Below are 20,700 nucleotides of genomic sequence, written 5' to 3' on the forward strand. Positions count from 1 at the left end.
AATACTTACTCTAATTGTTTATCTGGGAGAGACCTGCCTAGGTGGGGGAAACCCTGTGTCCCAGTGCACTCTCTCCCTCTCTGCAATTGCTTGAGATAATAAAGTGGATCTGATTTGCTGCACCCAACCTGAGAGTAAGAACTGTGTTTTTTGCCAACACAGGTTTTTGGGAGGGATTGTCCAGCTCAGCCTCTGAACAAAACAATCTGTGAGTCGCTCCCCTATAGTCATTGTTTGTTCTCTGGCTGTGTTGAAATCGAAACATAAGGATTTTTATTTCTTTTTCTTTTTCAGGGTTCTTTTAACCTTTAACAATCAGAGTAAAATTTAAAAAGTCATTTCAAATAAAAAAAAATCAGATCATTTCAGTTTTTCCAGAACTTTTTTTAACCATAAGAATTCAGCAAATTTGACAGAAATTCTCCAAACGTTTCAGTCAGTCAATCTAAAGACGCATTTTTGGTGAAAAAAAGATTTATGTGAAACATCTCATCCCGGGGCCATTTTCTGGTCTAGAGCTCATCTGACCACTAGGAGAGTCATTTTTCTGACTGCACGCTGGAGACTGACTGGTATGCTGTACCCCCCGCCCCCCAACGGCATGGCCCCTCTCGCCCAGCGATGGAGTATGGGGGCAAACATTGACTCCCGTGGAAGAGTGCCTTCTGCTAAATCGTTCACACGGCAGCCCTTCCTAGCACTGCTCTGCGGCACCGGGGTCAGCACTGATTCGAGGGGAGACTGTCGAGTACTGAGCCTATATCTGCACGACAGTAGCCACTGCTACATAGCTACCGCACTGCAGCTATGCTCCACCCCGTCCCCTGCAGCATGCAACCCACCAGCTACTGACCCCTCGCAGAGGTATCTGACGGGCAGAGAGATTGTGACACCATATCACTAACTGCAAATACAGCTGAAGATAAGAGCAGGCTGTAGATTGTTCTGTTGACTTACGGCAGAAGGAGGCCGTTCTCCAGGCTCTGACTGTGCCTCCCGCTGCCTGGCACGCGGCCGCGTAGGCCTGGAGGCTCTGGCAGAGGGTCTCTCCCGCCCCATTGGCAGCACACATGTCATAGAGACAATGGTTGAAGTACTCGGCAGGGCTGACCAGCGAGTGACAGTCTCTGAAGGGACCCGAGGTGGCTCTGATCAGCCCACAGGAGCTCTCGACCTGGTACGGCGCTGTCTTGGCTGCATCGCAGACCGGGCACCTCTCACCACAGCCATCGGCGCACGTGGCACCATCAACGGGCACCTTCCAGGAGGCCCCAAACTCATCCGCGTTCTGGGCGCTCTTCCCACCGGGCAGCAGGAAGTCGTCGTTCTTGTCGCCGTTGAAGTTGCCGCACAAGCCACACACGTGTCCCTTGTAGGAGCTGGGGATGAAGACTAGGACATAATAGGAGGTGTCATAAAGGACTTGGAGGCCAGAGGCAGATCGGACAATGAGGTTGTTCCCCTCCTGGTTGATCTGAAGTTTCCCATCGTCCATAGCCAGTGGGAGAGTGTAGAGCTCCCCGTCCACCTGTGCCAATAAGAGGGAAATTCACCCGTCACTAATGGGGACTCAGCAGCTGTGTCCTGGTTACACACGCACACACACACATCACTCTAGGCTACAATGAGAGTAATCTCAAACAGGGACTTACCGTGACTTTCCACTTCCTTCCCCTCTCCATGGTGATGGTGTAACCATGCACAGAGACCACCACCATCCGTGCCACTGACACTTGGCCATTACCATAGCTCTCATTTTCTACCACCACGGAGAAGTTTGCCAGCCCAGCGTCACTGCTGCAGACTCTGGCTAAGCTGTAAGTGCAAGTGCCCTGGAAATCAAAGGCCCGTCCATCAAAGGTCAGATAGTGAGGGTCACCAGATGCTACACATTTGCCGCAGCCCGTGGCGTGGCAGCCCAGGACTCCGTTCTCCACCCTGCACTGCTCGCTGGCTCCGCAGGAGGCCTCCTGGCACTCGACGACCCCGTTGTCTTGGCACCGGCACCGCTCCCGGCAGGAGGCACTGGCGTAGAACTCCTCTCCCTTCCTGTAGTACCTGCCCTGGTGCACACAGCCGCACTGCGCGACGGGGACGCACCGGTCTCCGCTCAGGAGGAACCCGGCGTCGCAGAAACACCCTTCGGCACAGGGGGCATCGCAGCCGTCCGGCGCCGAGAGCCCGTGGCAGGTGGCAGGGCAGCCGCTCCCACAGAGCTCGTAGTGGGAGTTACGGGGGCAGGTGGGGCCTGCAGGAGAAGATCAGAGGGAACGTGCAGATGCGGGTGAGAGAAAGAAGAAATGTGCAGGTAAGTGGACAGAATTCATATCTATTCATATCTCTCTCTATTCATATCTCTCTCTATTCATATCACTTACAATAGGATTGTTCTGGGGGGTTGGGAGCCAGGACTCCTGGGTTCTATTCCTATTTCTGGGAGGGGAGTGGAGGGGCTGGGAGTCAGGACTCCTGGGTTGTATCCCAGATGTGGAAGGGCAGTCAGGTCAAGAGAGTTAAAGCAGTGCGGACTGGGAGCCAGGATTCCTGGGTTTTCTTTCTGACACTTGGAGGGGCGTTTGGTCTGGTGGTAAAAGTTGCAGACAAAGGGATGTGTTCCAAGTTGAATCCCAAATTCTGGCAGTGGGTTGCTGTGTATTGTTTAGTGACGGAGGACTGGGAGTCAGTACTCCTGGGTTCTGCTACTGGCTTCTCGTGTCACTTTGAGCAAATCACTTTAGTTCTCTCTGCCTCCGTTTTCCTGCACCCGGATGGGAAGGATGAATTGTGTTTGCAAAGTGTTTCCAAACCCTGGGAGAAAGGTGCTGGCAAGGGGACAGGATTACGTTACTACACCATAAAGCACAGCCGAGGAGGTGACCCTTGCTGTCCATGACACTGGAGGAAAATGACTGCAAGATGATAACTCTATAGAGCCATTGACACACGGCTGAGCTGTTCTGAGCCGACCCTGAGGAGGGCGCTGCACATGCACAATAGCCAGTTCATAAATTACATTCAATTAGCAACACTCACTGCAGAATGAGGCCGATCTCCACTGCCCTATCCGGATGCCCCTGGCCTGGCAGGCTGTCACGTAGGCACTGATGGCACTGCAGAGAGCATCCCGGAGACCCTTGTACTGGCAGGTGTCAAAGACGCAGTCGTCAAAGAAAGGGGCTGGGTCGATGACTCCGTGGCACTCTCTGAACGGTCCGTCCCCTCTGGTGATGACCCCGCAGTACCGATCTCCCTTGTAGGGTTGTCTCTGAGCCTCACTGCAGACCAGGCACTTCCCGGTGCAGCTGTCTGAGCAGCCCGGGACCTCCCCCACCTTCCAGCTCTCTGCGAACTGGACGGCGTTGGCTGCCCGTCTCCCGTCTCTCATGGTCAGGTCGTCACTGGCAGTTTGGTTGTTGTCACCGCACAGGCCGCAGAGGGCGTTGGCGTAGGTGTTGGGCACAGTGACCCGGACCAGGCTCCCGTCGAAGGTCACCCTCAGCGCGAAGGCGGTCTTGATGAGGACTTGGGCTCCGCTGACGTAAGCCTGTAGCTTCTCCTCATGGTAGAAAGGCAGGGCCACAAAGACTCCGTCCACCTGGAACAGACGCGGCAGGGCCAGGGGTTAATTTTGAATGAATACTGCAGGCAGAAGGTGGGGACCCAGGACTCCTGGGTTTTATTCCTGGCTCAGGGAGGGGTGGCGAAGGGAAGGGAAGAAATGGGGTGGGGCATAGTAGCTTTGAGCAGGGGAGGCTGGGAGCCAGGACTCCTGAGTCCTATCCCCCGTTCCAGGAGAGGAGTGAGATGTGGTGGGTTACAGCAGAGGGGGATGGGAATCAGGATTCCTGGCTCCTATCCTCAACTCTGGGAGGGCAGTGGTTGGAGCGCGGCGGCTGGGAGCTAGGACTCTTGGGTTCTAACCCCAGCTCTGGTCAGGGAGTGGGGTCTAGCGATGAGAGCAGCTTTGCAGGACAGGTTCACAAAGAGCCTGTCTATCTGGAACACTCGTCTTGGGGATGGTCTGAATTCCCAATTACACGAAGGCCTGCTCTACACTAGTAAATTAGGGCAGTATCACTATCGCTCCGGGGTGTGAAAACTCCACACCCCTGACCCACGCAGTTAAACTGACCTGACCCCTGGTGTAGACGTTGCCAGGTCAACGGGAGAATTCTCCTGTCAACCTAGCGAGTGCCTCTTGTGAAGGTGTCTTACCTACACCAATGGGAGAACTCCTGCCATTGGCATTGGCAGCCTCTTCACTGAAGCGCCGCAGCTACGGCAAGTCCATTGTGCCACATTAGCAGTTTATTTGGAAACAGCCCTAAGACTCTCTCACACCCCTTGGGCAGTGTAAATGCGGTTGACTCCCAACTTTCTGCTGTCAGATACCTGGAAAGGGCCTTCGCGCAACAGAAGTCAGGATCAAGTACTTTAGTGGAGGAAGCTTTTAGGGTGTTGACTCCCCTGGAGTCAATGGGGCCAGATACCCAGCTGGTGGGAATTGGCCATAGCTCCTGTGGAGGGAATGGGACCCGATCCCCAGCTAAATGAGTGAGTCAGTTGAATGCACAGCAGTTACAGTGGCAAAACGGCCCTGATGGAGAGGAGAAAATCCTGCCCTATATATTCACAAAGAGGCACTCAGTTCCTTCCCACACACCCACCACCAGCTCAGTGTACAATGGACGCAGGTCTCCTTTCTGAAACGGGGAGAGAAATAATGGGTAATGTATCATCAACAGCAAGAGTTCCTGCTCACAGCTCCCCGAGAAGTCATAGAATCATAGAATATCAGGGTTGGAAGGGACCTCAGGAGGTCATCTAGTCCGAGCCCCTGCTCAAAGCAGGACCAAGCCCCAACTAAATCATCCCAGCCAGGGCTTTGTCAAGCCTGACCTTAAAATCTTCGAAGGAAGGAGATTCCACCACCTCCCGAGGTAACGCATTCCAGTGTTTCACAACACTCCTAGTGAAAAAGTTTTTCCTAATAGCCAACCTAAACCTCCCTCACTGCAACTTGAGACCATTACTCCTCATTCTGTCATCTGCTACCACTGAGAACAGTCTAGATCCATCCTCTTTGGAACCCCCTTTCAGGTAGTTGAAAGCAGCTATCAAATCCCCCCTCATTCTTCTCTTCCGCAGACTAAACAATCCCAGTTCCCTCAGCCTCTCCTCATAAGTCATGTGTTCCAGTCCCCTAATCATTTTTCTTGCCCTCCGCTGGACGTTTTCCAATTTTTCCACATCCTTCTTCTAGCGTGGGGCCCAAAACTGGACACTAGTACTCCAGATGAGACCTCACCAATATGGAATAGAGGGGAACGATCACATCCCTCGATCTGCTGGCAATGCCCCTACTTATACATCCCAAAATGCCATTGGCCTTCTTGGCAACAAGGGCACCCTGTTGACTGTAGTCCTGTGGCTCTCCGTCCCTACCTTGATCTTGCGGGGATATTGCTGGCTGACAGTGATGTTTCTACCGTAGACCTCCAAGGTCACCACTTTGGTGTAGGACACGGCCTTGCTGCCGCGGTTGTTATTCTCCACCTTGATGTTGAATGGGGTGAGCGTGGGGTCCTCGGAGCAGACCCCAGCCAGAAGGTAGATGCAGGTGCCCATGAAATCGTACTTTTTCCCGTCGAAGGTGGTGTAGTGAGGGTCTCCGGAGGCCGTGCAGGTGGAGTAGCTGATTGGGGAGCAGCCACGGACCCCGTTGATCACGGCGCATCTCTCGCTGGCCTTGCAGCCGGTCTCCTGGCAAAGCACCATGCCCAAGCTGGGATCACATCTGCACCGAGAGAGGCAGTTCTCATCGGCCCAGAACTCCTCGTTGGGTTTGTAGTAGCGGCCATTGTAGTCACAGCCACAGCTCTCCACGGGGACACACTGGCCGGCACTCAGGACGTAACCGTTGTCGCACTGGCAGGTCTCCACGCAGGGCTCCAGGCAGGAGGAGTTGGCGGTTTGGTCGGAGCAGCTGGCCGGGCAGGCGTTCCCACAGGCCTCGTAGTGGCTGTTCTCAGGGCAGGGCAGGACTGGGAGGGGGTCAGAGAGGGGGAGATTTAACATCACAGGAAATGAACTAAAAACACCTGCTTACATGCAGCAAGAGCTAGAGAGAAATTCTAATGTGCAATCGGCATCCTCTATATCACAGGCCCGATGTACAAGCAGCCACACTAAGGCCACCTCTGGAGTACAGCACAGGGAACAACCCCGTTGGGCAAAAGGAGTTTGCTAGCTGGGAGAGCAGGGAAATGCTCTCTTTGTATAGAAAATCCAAGAAAATCTGCAAAGTGCACCCAGAGCAGATGAGACCTCACTTGTCAAGGCCTCCTCTGGAGCCCCGCCCATGCCAGATGACCTCAGACTCAGCACACGTCCCGCGGAAGTGGAAAGACTCAGGAGATCCTACTGGGTTGGGACCCTGTATTTTCAGGTAGTATTTCAGATGGGTCCATCTTTCCATCGCTTTCTGATCCATCCCTCTCTTCCAGACACTTCACCCACCAAATCCATCCCGCTTTTCTATTCTTCACTTACATCCCTCTTACACATTGCTGAACACCCCTTCTTTGAAGTGCGGAAGTGAGATTTTCTTTACATTAGATTGTAATAAATCTTTGTCGTTGCCTCCATCTAATTGACGTGTACATCCAGGAGTATCTATATCTGTTTAATCTAGAACCTAATCATGGAATCATAGAATATCAAGCTTGGAAGGAACCTCAGGAGGTCATCTAATCCAACCCCCTGCTCAAAGCAGGACCAATCCCCCAAGTTTTGCCCCCGAAATGGCCCCCTCAAGGATTGAACTCACAACCCAGGGTTTAGCAGGCCAATGCTCAAACCACTGAGCTATCCCTCCCCCCCGTTTAGCCAGCCGTCCCTCTGGCTCAGCATCCAATCGACCAATCTTTACCTCTAATTGACTTTATCTCCCCGTGCACCTAATCCATTTATCCATCCATTAAATCTCTTTATCTCTCTATCCATCGAACCCACCTACCCGTCTATTACACCCATTTAATCTCTCCATCCATTTTATCCACGTATCCTCCAGTGAATCTATTTAATCACCCAATCCATCTAATCCATCTACCAATCTATTAAACCTGTTTAATCTCCCTATTCATCTAATCCATCCTCCTAACAATATTTGGAGACTCTTCCTTTCTCTCATCTAACCCAATCTATGAAAACCATGTGTCCATCGATTCTCAATCTAGCTAGTCTCTTATAGGGGCTTCTCAAGCCCACATCCCCATGGTGTCTAGTTGCCAAGGTGCAGGATCTAGGCCTGGTGTCTGCCCTGACACTCCGCCCACTGGCCATCTCCTCAAGCAGCACAGTAACTCTAGTCTAATTGCTGCTTTTGTCAATAAAAAAAACAAACCACCGAGCTCACCGCAGCCGGACGGTGTCCTCCAGTCATAGACGGTGATGCCCTGTTTCTTGCAGATGGCTGCATAGGCCTCCAGCGCCTGGCACAGGATGTTCTTGGCTCCCCCGTTCAGACACACGTCGTAGATGCAGCTGTCAAAAATGTCCTGGGGGCGCACTTTGGAGTGACACTCTCTGAAGGGCCCTCCTGGTCTTTTGCTGATCAAACCACAATATTCGTCGCCCCCGTAGATCTTCTGCTTGCTCTTATCGCACGTCGGGCATGTCCCTTTGCAATCATCCCAGCAGAAGGGGTCCCGGTCTTTGACTTTCCAGCTCCTGGCCCACTCCACGATGGAAGAGACTCGGGTGCCGTTGGGTGACGTCATGTCATCTCCACGCTTTTGGTTGAAGTTCCCACAAAGGCCGCCCATGGCCCCATAATAGCTGCTGGGGAGGGTGATGATCAGGTGCCAATTCCAGTCATACGACACCTGCAGACCAAAGTCTGTCCGCAGGATAGCACTGAGACCGCTCTGGTAGAGCTTGATTTTACCGTCTTCCAGGGTCACCGGCAAGCTGGTGGTCACGTCATTGATCTAGAGATAGGAGGAAAGAACCAACGGTTATTTCTCTTTTCATCTCACCTCTTCCAAGAGTTCTGCTCCTCTGGGACAAGAAAGATTAGAAAGCCCCAATTAAGCACTTGAGTCCTCAGAGATCAAATGTTCTCTGTCCAGGGGATCTGGCTGTGGAATGAATTCCCAGTGCAGATTAGATAAATCCAGAGTGTGACCCGGACTCCCCTTTAATAAAGCTTCCCGACAAGAACGAAGCAATGATATTCACAGCTTGAAACCCACCCAACTCACCACAAAATCCTACTGCAAGTGGAGATTTTTCTACCCCAAAAAGAGGAGAAAAGCCAGAAGCTCCATGGATTGGAGCAGAGACTTTACTCTGGTCAGTACATGTTATGTAGAGGATGGTTGGCTCTTATGGTGATGGGCGGCAGTACAAAACCAAAGAGCTAGAGAGAGAGAGCGAGAGAGTTGTGGAAGGAAGACAGGAACTGTTTAGCCTGTGCGGTCTGGAGGGATCCCGCGACATGGGGAGACTGGTAGAACAAGAGTTCTGGGGGACCTAGGCTGACTGGGGGATCCTATGTGGTCCATGGAGGCAAGATTGCCCAGGTGAATTGGGAGGGCCCAGGGGCCCGGAGCAGATAATTTTAAATCGGTTCATTTCTCGCTTATTCTGTTCTTCTTTTGGAATGTTGTCATTTTCGATCTTGTTTCTTTTCATGGCCACTTGGAGATCACAAAAAGGGGATTTTCTTTCTGATAATCTGGAAAAATTTCTATTTTAAAATTTCTAAATATCATTTCTTTTTTTTAAAAAAAATACCTATTTCAAAACAAAGGACCTGATTCAGCAGAAATTCTTGAAAAAGAAACAAACAAAAGTACTGGCCCATTTGTATGAATGGAAGAAAAGAGATGTTGACATTTTCCAAAAGAAAATTGGTCTTCAACCAGCACAGAGAGATAGATAGCTGTGTATGGGGATGGTTGGATAGATCGATGGAGAAAAAGCAGATGTGTATGGTGATAGATTGAGAAACGCATTGATGTGTATGGGCTGGGTGGAGAGAAAGAGAGATCTATATGGGGACAAACAGAGGGACGGATAGATGTGTATCCTGACAGATGGATTGACAGATTTGTCTTGGCCTGGATGGTAAGATGGATGCATATGTATGGGGAAGGATAGACAGAGATATAGACAGATGGGTATGCGGATGGATGGATGGATAGGTAGATGTGTATGGGTATGGATGTACCCATAGGGAGATATTTTTATTCCAAATGCAAGCTCTCCAATCATTTTTGCACTTTTGTACTCACTCTGATTTTCCCAACTTCCTTCTTGTAGATGGAGATGTTGTAGCCATAGACGTAGATGTTGGTCAGGCGCACGTAGGAGACAGCCTGGTTGCCTCCCCTGTTGTCGTTCTTCTCATCGATGGTGAAGGGCACCAGGGTGTTGTCGCTCCCGCAGTACTTGGCCAGGGTGTAGGTGCAGGTGCCCTGGAAGTTGAAGTTCAGCCCGTCGAAGGTGTGATAGTGCGGGTCCCCCCAGCCCCAGCAGGTTCCAATGAAGTTGGGAACGCACATCGCACGGCCGTTCTGGACCTTGCACGTCTCCTTGGCCCGACATGTCAGGACTTTGCAGGGATCTGAAAGGAGAGAAATCCCAGCAATCCGTGAGAGTGAGGGCTAGGGGGGCAGGGGAGCTCGGTTCAGCACAGGCCCAGTTACCCACCCAAAGCCATTCGGAAGAGGGGCCAACCAGAGAGGAGTCAACGGGAGATGGTTTCCTGTAAAAGCTCTGCCTGAGTAGGGATTAAGTAAATAGGTCAAGTAAGGACCTCAACCTTTGACCAAAGCGGCAGGCCCAGAGGATACTTTTCTTTACCTCTTGACAGTCAAGTGCCTGGTCCAAAGCCCAGGAGAGAATCAATGACTTGATTTGACATAGCCTGCCTCCCAGCCCATCGGCTCCAACCCAGAGAACCCACCATGTAACCTGCCCCCACCCCTCCCAGAGCTGTGAATAGAACCCAGGAGTCCAGGCTCACAAACCCCCCTGCTCTAACCACTAGTCCCCACTCGCTTCCTAGATCTAAGGATGGAAACTCTACTCTGCGCCAGCTCCTCGGCTGTCCTGACTCCACTGAGTCTGCTCTAAGGACTCTCTATCTCTACGTCCACCTCTCTTCTTGTTTAACTCTTGCACTCTCTTTCACCTCTGTTGATGCATTGCATGACTCCATCTCTGATCTGACAGGTTTCATCCCTGGTGCAGCTGTGGGCTTCGCAGGTCACCCCTTGGGCAGGAGTGCAGGTGCAGCTTTGCTGGCACTTGTTGGTCAGAACCGTCTCATTAGGCTGTTTGAAAAAAGGGCAAAGAACACAATGTAGCCCGGGGAACGGTAGTTTTTCAGTGCGGAGATGTTCATTTACAGGGAGGCCATATCTGGGACTAGAACCGAGTGTCTTATCTCCCAGTCCGCAGCCGCTCTACTCCACTTGGCACGACTGCCTTCCCGGAGCTGGGGAGAGAACCGAGGAGTCCTGACTTCCAGCTCCCTGCTCTAACCACTAGACTCCACCGCCCTGCCAGAGACACGGTTCATGGAACCAGGATTGTGCCATTAGTGCCTTTCAACAGAGATTCATGTATTGCCATTGGCAACCGACAATGGTCTGATCCAACATGGCTGATGAGAGCAGGGCGTGAAGGACGTGACTGGATAGGAGTTAACACCCCAGCAGGGGGCGGTACCTGGTAATATATCCCCTTCTTGAAGCAGCCACAGCTCTGCAGAGCCACGCAGCCCTGGCCATCGAAGAGGAAGCCATCGTCGCACTGGCAGCCTTCGGCGCAGGTGTCTGGGCACTTCCTGGCGTCGGTGATCCTGGCACAGGTGGTGGTGCAGAGGTCGGCGCACACCTCGTAGTGACTGTTGGCCGGGCAGCGCAGAGCTAAGGCAGAGAAAGAAGCAACTGATGGCTGGAGAGATCTCAGCCCACAACTTAGAGCAGGGGCGGGCAAACTTTTTGGCCTGAGGGCGGCATCGGGTTTTGGAAATTGTATGGAGGGCTGGTTAGGGGAGGGGGGCGTGGCCCGGCCGCCACCCGCTATCCATGCCCCCCTGCTTCTGGTCCCCTGACAGCCCCCTCCCACCCTGGACTCCTGCCCCATCCAACCACCCCTTCTTCCTGTCCCCTGACTGACCCCAGATCCCCCGTCCCTGACTGACTCCTGCCGCCCCATCCAACCCCCTCTCCTTCATGACTTCCTCCCCCAGAGACCCCTGCACCCATTCAACCCCCCTGTTCCCCGCCTTCTGACCGCCCCGACCCCTATCCGCACTGCGACCCCCGACCACCACCTCAAACTCCCCTCCCACTATCCAACCCCCCGGCTCCCTGCCCCCTTACCACGCTGCCTGGCTGCCGGTGCTACAGCCACACACAGCGCAGCCCGGCTGGAGCCAGCCACACACAGCGCAGCACAGAGACCGGGTCAGGCTGGGCTCCGCAGCTACGCTGCCCCAGGAGCTCACCACCCTGCCTCCCAGAGCATGGCGCCGGGCAAGCCTCCCGGGCCAGGAGCTCAGGGGCCGGGCAGGAGGGTCCAGTGGGCCGGGTGTGGCCCATGGGTTGTAGTTTGCCCACCTCAGGCTCAGAGGGACAGACATGAAGGAGAGGAGAATCTGACAGGGACGAGAGGACCAGGTCACCTTTATAAGGGAATATGACCTTGTTGGTTCCCACCCAAAGGAGTCTCTCAAGAAGCCCAGAGGCCTGGAATGAGATACCTAGAATCGCTCTCCCCGCCCCCCAGCGGGAGGGGAGCGAGTGGGATAGGCCCTTCTGCTACACCAGCATCGCGGCACTTACGGCAGAAGGAGGCGCTCCTCCAGGGCTGGACAGGGGCCCCGGCCTCTTGGCAGGCCGTCACGTAGCTGTGGACGCTCTGGCACAGGACCTGGGAGTCCCCGTTGCCCAAGCACACATCATACAGGCAGTTGTTGAAATACACGCTGGGGCTGACCGTGCCGTGGCAGGAGGCGAAGGGGCCGTCGGGGGCCGTGAGCAGCCCGCAGTAGTTGCGCTGTTTGAAGAACTCCTTCTTCTTCTCCTTGCAGACCGGGCAGCTGTTCCCGGCGCATCCGTCGTCACAGGCCACCCCCGGGATCAGGACTTTCCAGGCGGAACCAAAGGCTGCCACGTTAGGGGCCGCGCTGCCGTCGGGGAGCAGGAACTCGTCGTCCCGACGACCATTGTAGTTCCCGCACAGGCCGCACGTCTGGCCCTGGTAGTTCCCCGGGACAGTGACTCTGGCCTGGTAAACCAGGTCGTAGCTCACGGTGAGGCCGAAGTCAGTTTGCACAAGGACGTTCCTGCCGTGCTGATACGCTCGGAGCTGCCCATCGGCCACGATCACAGGCAGGTTGTGGAACACCCCGTCCACCTGGAAGACACAGAGTATTCCCTGTGAGCCGGGGCAGTGGATGTTGTTGGGGTGGGCTATGGGCACAAGATAGGGTCTCGATGACACCTGGGCAAATCTGTTGTGACTCCACTGAACTCAATGAAATTATGGCCATTTCTGATCTCAGATCCCTGGGCTTACTCTGCAATCATCCACTGAGCGTAATACGCTGAGGGCTGGATTATGATCTCACTTGTCCCAGAGAAAATCCAGAGCGATTCTGCTTTCTTCAGTGGGATGCCTCTAGACTGGCACTGGTGCCAGTAAGGTCAGGATCAGAACCTGAATGTCTGACCCCTCCTGCCTGTGCACTCCTAATGAGTGACCCAGGAGACAAGTGCCCCTTGCATTGCCACATCAGTGGGGCTGCCCCATTGCAGGAACATCTTGAGCAGGACTTACCATGACGAGCCCCTTCCTGTTCTGCAGCAGGGTAAGCGTGAGCCCGTAGACCTCCACGGACACCAGCTTGGTGACAGACACCTTGCCATTGCCCCAGGGCTTGTTCTCCACCTTCACGGAGAAGGATGTCAGGTTCCCGGCGTCAGCACAGGTCTTGGCCAGGATGTAGGTGCAGGTGCCTTGGAAATCGAAGGCAACTCCGTCGAAGGAGAGGTAGTGGGGGTCTCCGGCAGCAGAACACGTTGCAGATCCGACAGGGTGGCATTTCCGGACGCCATCCGCCACCTTGCACTGCTCGTTGGCTCCACAGGAGGCCTCCTGACACTGGACGACCCCGTTGTCTTGGCACCGACACCGCTCCCGGCAGGAGGCGCTGGCGTAGAACTCCTCTCCCTTCCTGTAGTACCTGCCCTGGTGCACACAGCCGCACTGCACGACGGGGACGCACCGGTCTCCGCTCAGGAGGAACCCGGCGTCGCAGAAACACCCTTCGGCACAGGGGGCATCGCAGCCGTCCGGCGCCGAGAGCCCGTGGCAGGTGGCAGGGCAGCCGCTCCCACAGAGCTCGTAGTGGAAGTTACTGGGGCAGGTGGGACCTGTAGGAGAGGGGCAGAGGGAACGTGCAGATGGCCGTGAGAGAAAGCTTCTTAAATTAATGCACCACCAGAAGAAAATGTGCAGGTATCACTTACAATCGTGTTGTTGGCGGGAACTGGGAGCCAAAACTCCTGGGTTCTAGTCATGGTTCAGGGCGGGAAGTGGGGTTCCCTGGCTTAGAGCAGGGAGGGCTGGGAGCCAGGACTGCTAGGCTCTGTCATTGGCTCTGGGGGGACAGTGGCGTCTAGCGGTTAAAAGCAGGGGAGATTGGCACTCAGGGCTCCTGGGTTCTATTCCTTGCTGTGAGCAGTCAAAGGGATCTAGCAAATCAGAGCTGGAGGGCTTGCAATCAGGTTTTCTGGGTTCTATTGCCAGCTCTGGGAAGGGATGAGGATCTAGTAGCTTAGTCCCAGAAGGGCTGGGAAGGAGTCAGGACTCCGGGGTTTTCTTTCGGACTCTTGGAGGGGCGTTTGGTCTAGTGGTAAGAGCTGCAGACAAGGGGACGTGTTGCAAGGTGAGTCCCAAATTCTGGAGTGGGCTGCTGTGTAATGTTTAGTGATGGAGGACTGGGAGTCAGGATACCTGGCTTCTGCCACTGGCTTCTCGGGTGACTCTGAGTTACTTGCTTTAGTTCTTTCGGTGTCCGTTTTCCTGCACCCTGACGGGAAGGACGACTAGTGGGTTGGACTAGATGACCTCCTGAGGTCCCTTCCAACCCTGATATTCTATGATTCTATGATTCTAGTGTTGGCAAAGTATTTCCAACCCCTGGGAGACAGGTGCCAGCAAGGAGACAGGATTACATTGCTATAGCACAAAGATAAAGCAAAGCTGAGTAGGTGACCTTTACGGTTGGCAACACTACTGCAAGCTGATAGGTGTGTAAGGCCAGAGACACACGGCTGAGCCCTTCTGAGCCCCCTGCAGAGGGTGCTGCACATGGAGACTAGCCAGTCCTTAAAGCAGATTCTAGTAGGCGACACTCACTGCAGAATGAGGCTGATCTCCACTGCCCCATCCGGATGCCCCTGGCCTGGCAGGCCATCACGTAGGCGCTGATGGCACTGCAGAGAGCATCCCGGAGACCCTTGTACTGGCAGGTGTCAAAGACGCAGTCGTCGAAGAAAGGGGCTGGGTCGATGACTCCGTGGCACTCTCTGAACGGTCCGTCCCCTCTGGTGATGACCCCGCAGTACCGATCTCCCTTGTAGGGTTGTCTCTGAGCCTCACTGCAGACCAGGCACTTCCCGGTGCAGCTGTCTGAGCAGCCCGGGACCTCCCCCACCTTCCAGCTCTCTGCGAACTGGACGGCGTTGGCTGCCCGTCTCCCGTCTCTCATGGTCAGGTCGTCACTGGCAGTTTGGTTGTTGTCACCGCACAGGCCGCAGAGGGCGTTGGCGTAGGTGTTGGGCACAGTGACCCGGACCAGGCTCCCGTCGAAGGTCACCCTCAGCGCGAAGGCGGTCTTGATGAGGACTTGGGCTCCGCTGACGTAAGCCTGTAGCTTCTCCTCATGGTAGAAAGGCAGGGCCACAAAGACTCCGTCCACCTGGAACAGACGCGGCAGGGCCAGGGGTTAATTTTGAATGAATACTGCAGGCAGAAGGTGGGGACCCAGGACTCCTGGGTTTTATTCCTGGCTCAGGGAGGGGTGGCGAAGGGAAGGGAAGAAATGGGGTGGGGCCTAGTAGCTTTGAGCAGGGGAGGCTGGGAGCCAGGACTCCTGAGTCCTATCCCCCGTTCCGGGAGAGGATTGAGATGTGGTGGGTTACAGCAGAGGGGGATGGGAATCAGGATTCCTGGCTCCTATCCTCAACTCTGGGAGGGCAGTGGTTGGAGCGCGGCGGCTGGGAGCTAGGACTCTTGGGTTCTAACCCCAGCTCTGGTCAGGGAGTGGGGTCTAGCGATGAGAGCAGCTTTGCAGGACAGGTTCACAAAGAGCCTGTCTATCTGGAACACACGTCTTGGGGATGGTCTGAATTCCCAATTACACGAAGGCCTGCTCTACACTAGTAAATTAGGGCAGTATCACTATCGCTCCGGGGTGTGAAAACTCCACACCCCTGACCCACGCAGTTAAACTGACCTGACCCCTGGTGTAGACGTTGCCAGGTCAACGGGAGAATTCTCCTGTCAACCTAGCGAGTGCCTCTTGTGAAGGTGTCTTACCTACACCAATGGGAGAACTCCTGCCATTGGCATTGGCAGCCTCTTCACTGAAGCGCCGCAGCTACGGCAAGTCCATTGTGCCACATTAGCAGTTTATTTGGAAACAGCCCTAAGACTCTCTCACACCCCTTGGGCAGTGTAAATGCGGTTGACTCCCAACTTTCTGCTGTCAGATACCTGGAAAGGGCCTTCGCGCAACAGAAGTCAGGATCAAGTACTTTAGTGGAGGAAGCTTTTAGGGTGTTGACTCCCCTGGAGTCAATGGGGCCAGATCCCCAGCTGGTGGGAATTGGCCATAGCTCCTGTGGAGGGAATGGGACCCGATCCCCAGCTAAATGAGTGAGTCAGTTGAATGCACAGCAGTTACAGTGGCAAAACGGCCCTGATGGAGAGGAGAAAATCCTGCCCTATATATTCACAAAGAGGCACTCAGTTCCTTCCCACACACCCACCACCAGCTCAGTGTACAATGGACGCAGGTCTCCTTTCTGAAACGGGGAGAGAAATAATGGGTAATGTATCATCAACAGCAAGAGTTCCTGCTCACAGCTCCCCGAGAAGTCATAGAATCATAGAATATCAGGGTTGGAAGGGACCTCAGGAGGTCATCTAGTCTGAGCCCCTGCTCAAAGCAGGACCAATCCCCAACTAAATCATCCCAGCCAGGGCTTTGTCAAGCCTGACCTTAAAATCTTCCAAGGAAGGAGATTCCACCACCTCCCGAGGTAACGCATTCCAGTGTTTCACAACACTCCTAGTGAAAAAGTTTTTCCTAATAGCCAACCTAAACCTCCCTCACTGCAACTTGAGACCATTACTCCTCATTCTGTCATCTGCTACCACTGAGAACAGTCTAGATCCATCCTCTTTGGAACCCCCTTTCAGGTAGTTGAAAGCAGCTATCAAATCCCCCCTCATTCTTCTCTTCCGCAGACTAAACAATCCCAGTTCCCTCAGCCTCTCCTCATAAGTCATGTGTTCCAGTCCCCTAATCATTTTTCTTGCCCTCCGCTGGACGTTTTCCAATTTTTCCACATCCTTCTTCTAGCGTGGGGCCCAAAACTGGACACTAGTACTCCAGATGAGGCCTCACCAATATGGAATAGAGGGGAACGATCACATCCCTTGATCTGCTGGCAATGCCCCTACTTATACATCCCAAAATGCCATTGGCCTTCTTGGCAACAAGGGCACCCTGTTGACTGTAGTCCTGTGGCTCTCCGTCCCTACCTTGATCTTGCGGGGATATTGCTGGCTGACAGTGATGTTTCTACCGTAGACCTCCAAGGTCACCACTTTGGTGTAGGACACGGCCTTGCTGCCGCGGTTGTTATTCTCCACCTTGATGTTGAATGGGGTGAGCGTGGGGTCCTCGGAGCAGACCCCAGCCAGAAGGTAGATGCAGGTGCCCATGAAATCGTACTTTTTCCCGTCGAAGGTGGTGTAGTGAGGGTCTCCGGAGGCCGTGCAGGTGGAGTAGCTGATTGGGGAGCAGCCACGGACCCCGTTGATCACGGCGCATCTCTCGCTGGCCTTGCAGCCGGTCTCCTGGCAAAGCACCATGCCCAAGCTGGGATCACATCTGCACCGAGAGAGGCAGTTCTCATCGGCCCAGAACTCCTCGTTGGGTTTGTAGTAGCGGCCATTGTAGTCACAGCCACAGCTCTCCACGGGGACACACTGGCCGGCACTCAGGACGTAACCGTTGTCGCACTGGCAGGTCTCCACGCAGGGCTCCAGGCAGGAGGAGTTGGCGGTTTGGTCGGAGCAGCTGGCCGGGCAGGCGTTCCCACAGGCCTCGTAGTGGCTGTTCTCAGGGCAGGGCAGGACTGGGAGGGGGTCAGAGAGGGGGAGATTTAACATCACAGGAAATGAACTAAAAACACCTGCTTACATGCAGCAAGAGCTAGAGAGAAATTCTAATGTGCAATCGGCATCCTCTATATCACAGGCCCGATGTACAAGCAGCCACACTAAGGCCACCTCTGGAGTACAGCACAGGGAACAACCCCGTTGGGCAAAGGAGTTTGCTAGCTGGGAGAGCAGGGAAATGCTCTCTTTGTATAGAAAATCCAAGAAAATCTGCAAAGTGCACCCAGAGCAGATGAGACCTCACTTGTCAAGGCCTCCTCTGGAGCCCCGCCCACGCCAGATGACCTCAGACTCAGCACACGTCCCGCGGAAGTGGAAAGACTCAGGAGATCCTACTGGGTTGGGACCCTGTATTTTCAGGTAGTATTTCGGATGGGTCCATCTTTCCATCGCTTTCTGATCCATCCCTCTCTTCCAGACACTTCACCCACCAAATCCATCCCGCTTTTCTATTCTTCACTTACATCCCTCTTACACATTGCTGAACACCCCGTCTTTGAAGTGCGGAAGTGAGATTTTCTTTACATTAGATTGTAATAAATCTTTGTCGTTGCCTCCATCTAATTGACGTGTACATCCAGGAGTATCTATATCTGTCTAATCTAGAACCTAATCATGGAATCATAGAATATCAAGCTTGGAAGGAACCTCAGGAGGTCATCTAATCCAACCCCCTGCTCAAAGCAGGACCAATCCCCCAAGTTTTGCCCCCGAAATGGCCCCCTCAAGGATTGAACTCACAACCCAGGGTTTAGCAGGCCAATGCTCAAACCACTGAGCTATCTCTCCCCCCCACCCGTTTAGCCAGCCGTCCCTCTGACTCAGCATCCAATCGACCAATCTTTACCTCTAATTGACTTTATCTCCCCGTGCACCTAATCCATTTATCCATCCATTAAATCTCTTTATCTCTCTATCCATCGAACCCACCTATCCGTCTATTACACCCATTTAATCTCTCCATCCATTTTATCCACGTATCCTCCAGTGAATCTATTTAATCACCCAATCCATCTAATCCATCTACCAATCTATTAAACCTGTTTAATCTCCCTATTCATCTAATCCATCCTCCTTACAATATTTGGAGACTCTTCCTTTCTCTCATCTAACCCAATCTATGAAAACCATGTGTCCATCGATTCTCAATCTAGCTAGTCTCTTATAGGGGCTTCTCAAGCCCACATCCCCATGGTGTCTAGTTGCCAAGGTGCAGGATCTAGGCCTAGTGTCTGCCCTGACACTCCGCCCACTGGCCATCTCCTCAAGCAGCACAGTAACTCTAGTCTAATTGCTGCTTTTGTCAATAAAAAAAACAAACCACCGAGCTCACCGCAGCCGGACGGTGTCCTCCAGTCATAGACGGTGATGCCCTGTTTCTTGCAGATGGCTGCGTAGGCCTCCAGCGCCTGGCACAGGATGTTCTTGGCTCCCCCGTTCAGACACACGTCGTAGATGCAGCTGTCAAAAATGTCCTGGGGGCTCACTTTGGAGTGACACTCTCTGAAGGGCCCTCCTGGTCTTTTGCTGATCAAACCACAATATTCGTCGCCCCCATAGATCTTCCGCTTGCTCTTATCGCACGTCGGGCATGTCCCTTTGCAATCATCCCAGCAGAAGGGGTCCCGGTCTTTGACTTTCCAGCTCCTGGCCCACTCCACGATGGAAGAGACTCGGGTGCCGTCGGGTGACGTCATGTCATCTCCACGCTTTTGATTGAAGTTCCCACAAAGGCCGCCCATGGCCCCATAATAGCTGCTGGGGAGGGTGATGATCAGGTGCCAATTCCAGTCATACGACACCTGCAGACCAAAGTCTGTCCGCAGGATAGCACTGAGACCGCTCTGGTAGAGCTTGATTTTACCGTCTTCCAGGGTCACCGGCAAGCTGGTGGTCACGTCATTAATCTAGAGATAGGAGGAAAGAACCAACGGTTATTTCTCTTTTCATCTCACCTCTTCCAAGAGTTCTGCTCCTCTGGGACAAGAAAGATTAGAAAGCCCCAAATAAGCACTTGAGTCCTCAGAGATCAAATGTTCTCTGTCCAGGGGATCTGGCTGTGGAATGAATTCCCAGTGCAGATTAGATAAATCCAGAGTGTGACCTGGACTCCCCTTTAATAAAGCTTCCAGACAAGAACGAAGCAATGATATTCACAGCTTGAAACCCACCCAACTCACCACAAAATCCTACTGCAAGTGGAGATTTTTCTACCCCAAAAAGAGGAGAAAAGCCAGAAGCTCCATGGATTGGAGCAGAGACTTTACTCTGGTCAGTACATGTTATGTAGAGGATGGTTGGCTCCTATGGTGATGGGCGGCAGTACAAAACCAAAGAGCTAGAGAGAGAGAGCGAGAGAGTTGTGGAAGGAAGACAGGAACTGTTTAGCCTGTGCGGCCTGGAGGGATCCCGCGACATGGGGAGACTGGTAGAACAAGAGTTCTGGGGGACCTAGGCTGACTGGGGGATCCTATGTGGTCCATGGAGGCAAGATTGCCCAGGTGAATTGGGAGGGCCCAGGGGCCCGGAGCAGATAATTTTAAATCGGTTCATTTCTCGCTTATTCTGTTCTTCTTTTGGAATGTTGTCATTTTCAATCTTGTTTCTTTTCATGGCCACTTGGAGATCACAAAAAGGGGATTTTCTTTCTGATAATCTGGAAAAATTTCTATTTTAAAATTTCTAAATATCATTTCTTTTTTTAACAAAAAATACCTATTCCAAAACAAAGGACCTGATTCAGCAGAAATTCTTGAAAAAGAAACAAACAAAAGTACTGGCCCATTTGTATGAATGGAAGAAAAGAGATGTTGACATTTTCCAAAAGAAAATTGGTCTTCAACCAGCACAGAGAGATAGATAGCTGTGTATGGGGATGGTTGGATAGATCGATGGAGAAAAAGCAGATGTGTATGGTGATAGATTGAGAAACGCATTGATGTGTATGGGCTGGGTGGAGAGAAAGAGAGATCTATATGGGGACAAACAGAGGGACGGATAGATGTGTATCCTGACAGATGGATTGACAGATTTGTCTTGGCCTGGATGGTAAGATGGATGCATATGTATGGGGAAGGATAGACAGAGATATAGACAGATGGGTATGCGGATGGATGGATGGATAGGTAGATGTGTATGGGTATGGATGTACCCATAGGGAGATATTTTTATTCCAAATGCAAGCTCTCCAATCATTTTTGCACT

At 53.1% G+C, this 20,700-nt stretch overlaps 1 protein-coding gene across 1 annotated transcript in view; it reads right to left on the reverse strand.

Moving 5' to 3' along the window:
• LOC125626110 (uncharacterized) overlaps positions 1-20,700 on the reverse strand; it is a 143,453-nt gene that overhangs the window by 889 nt on the left and 121,864 nt on the right. Inside the window, exons 65-77 of the mRNA XM_075123029.1 lie at positions 18,830-19,403; positions 16,855-17,453; positions 14,443-15,004; positions 12,859-13,454; positions 11,862-12,435; positions 10,741-10,940; positions 10,202-10,343; positions 9,300-9,631; positions 7,418-7,991; positions 5,446-6,044; positions 3,034-3,595; positions 1,653-2,248; positions 958-1,528 (exon numbers count right to left, since the gene is read on the reverse strand). Of these exons, the coding sequence (XP_074979130.1) occupies positions 958-1,528; positions 1,653-2,248; positions 3,034-3,595; positions 5,446-6,044; positions 7,418-7,991; positions 9,300-9,631; positions 10,202-10,343; positions 10,741-10,940; positions 11,862-12,435; positions 12,859-13,454; positions 14,443-15,004; positions 16,855-17,453; positions 18,830-19,403 (6,481 nt within the window). The remainder of the gene's footprint in view (positions 1-957; positions 1,529-1,652; positions 2,249-3,033; positions 3,596-5,445; positions 6,045-7,417; positions 7,992-9,299; positions 9,632-10,201; positions 10,344-10,740; positions 10,941-11,861; positions 12,436-12,858; positions 13,455-14,442; positions 15,005-16,854; positions 17,454-18,829; positions 19,404-20,700) is intronic.

Source organism: Caretta caretta, chromosome 24 (assembly GCF_965140235.1).
Source record: "Caretta caretta isolate rCarCar2 chromosome 24, rCarCar1.hap1, whole genome shotgun sequence".
Classification (NCBI taxonomy): Eukaryota; Metazoa; Chordata; order Testudines; family Cheloniidae; genus Caretta; species Caretta caretta.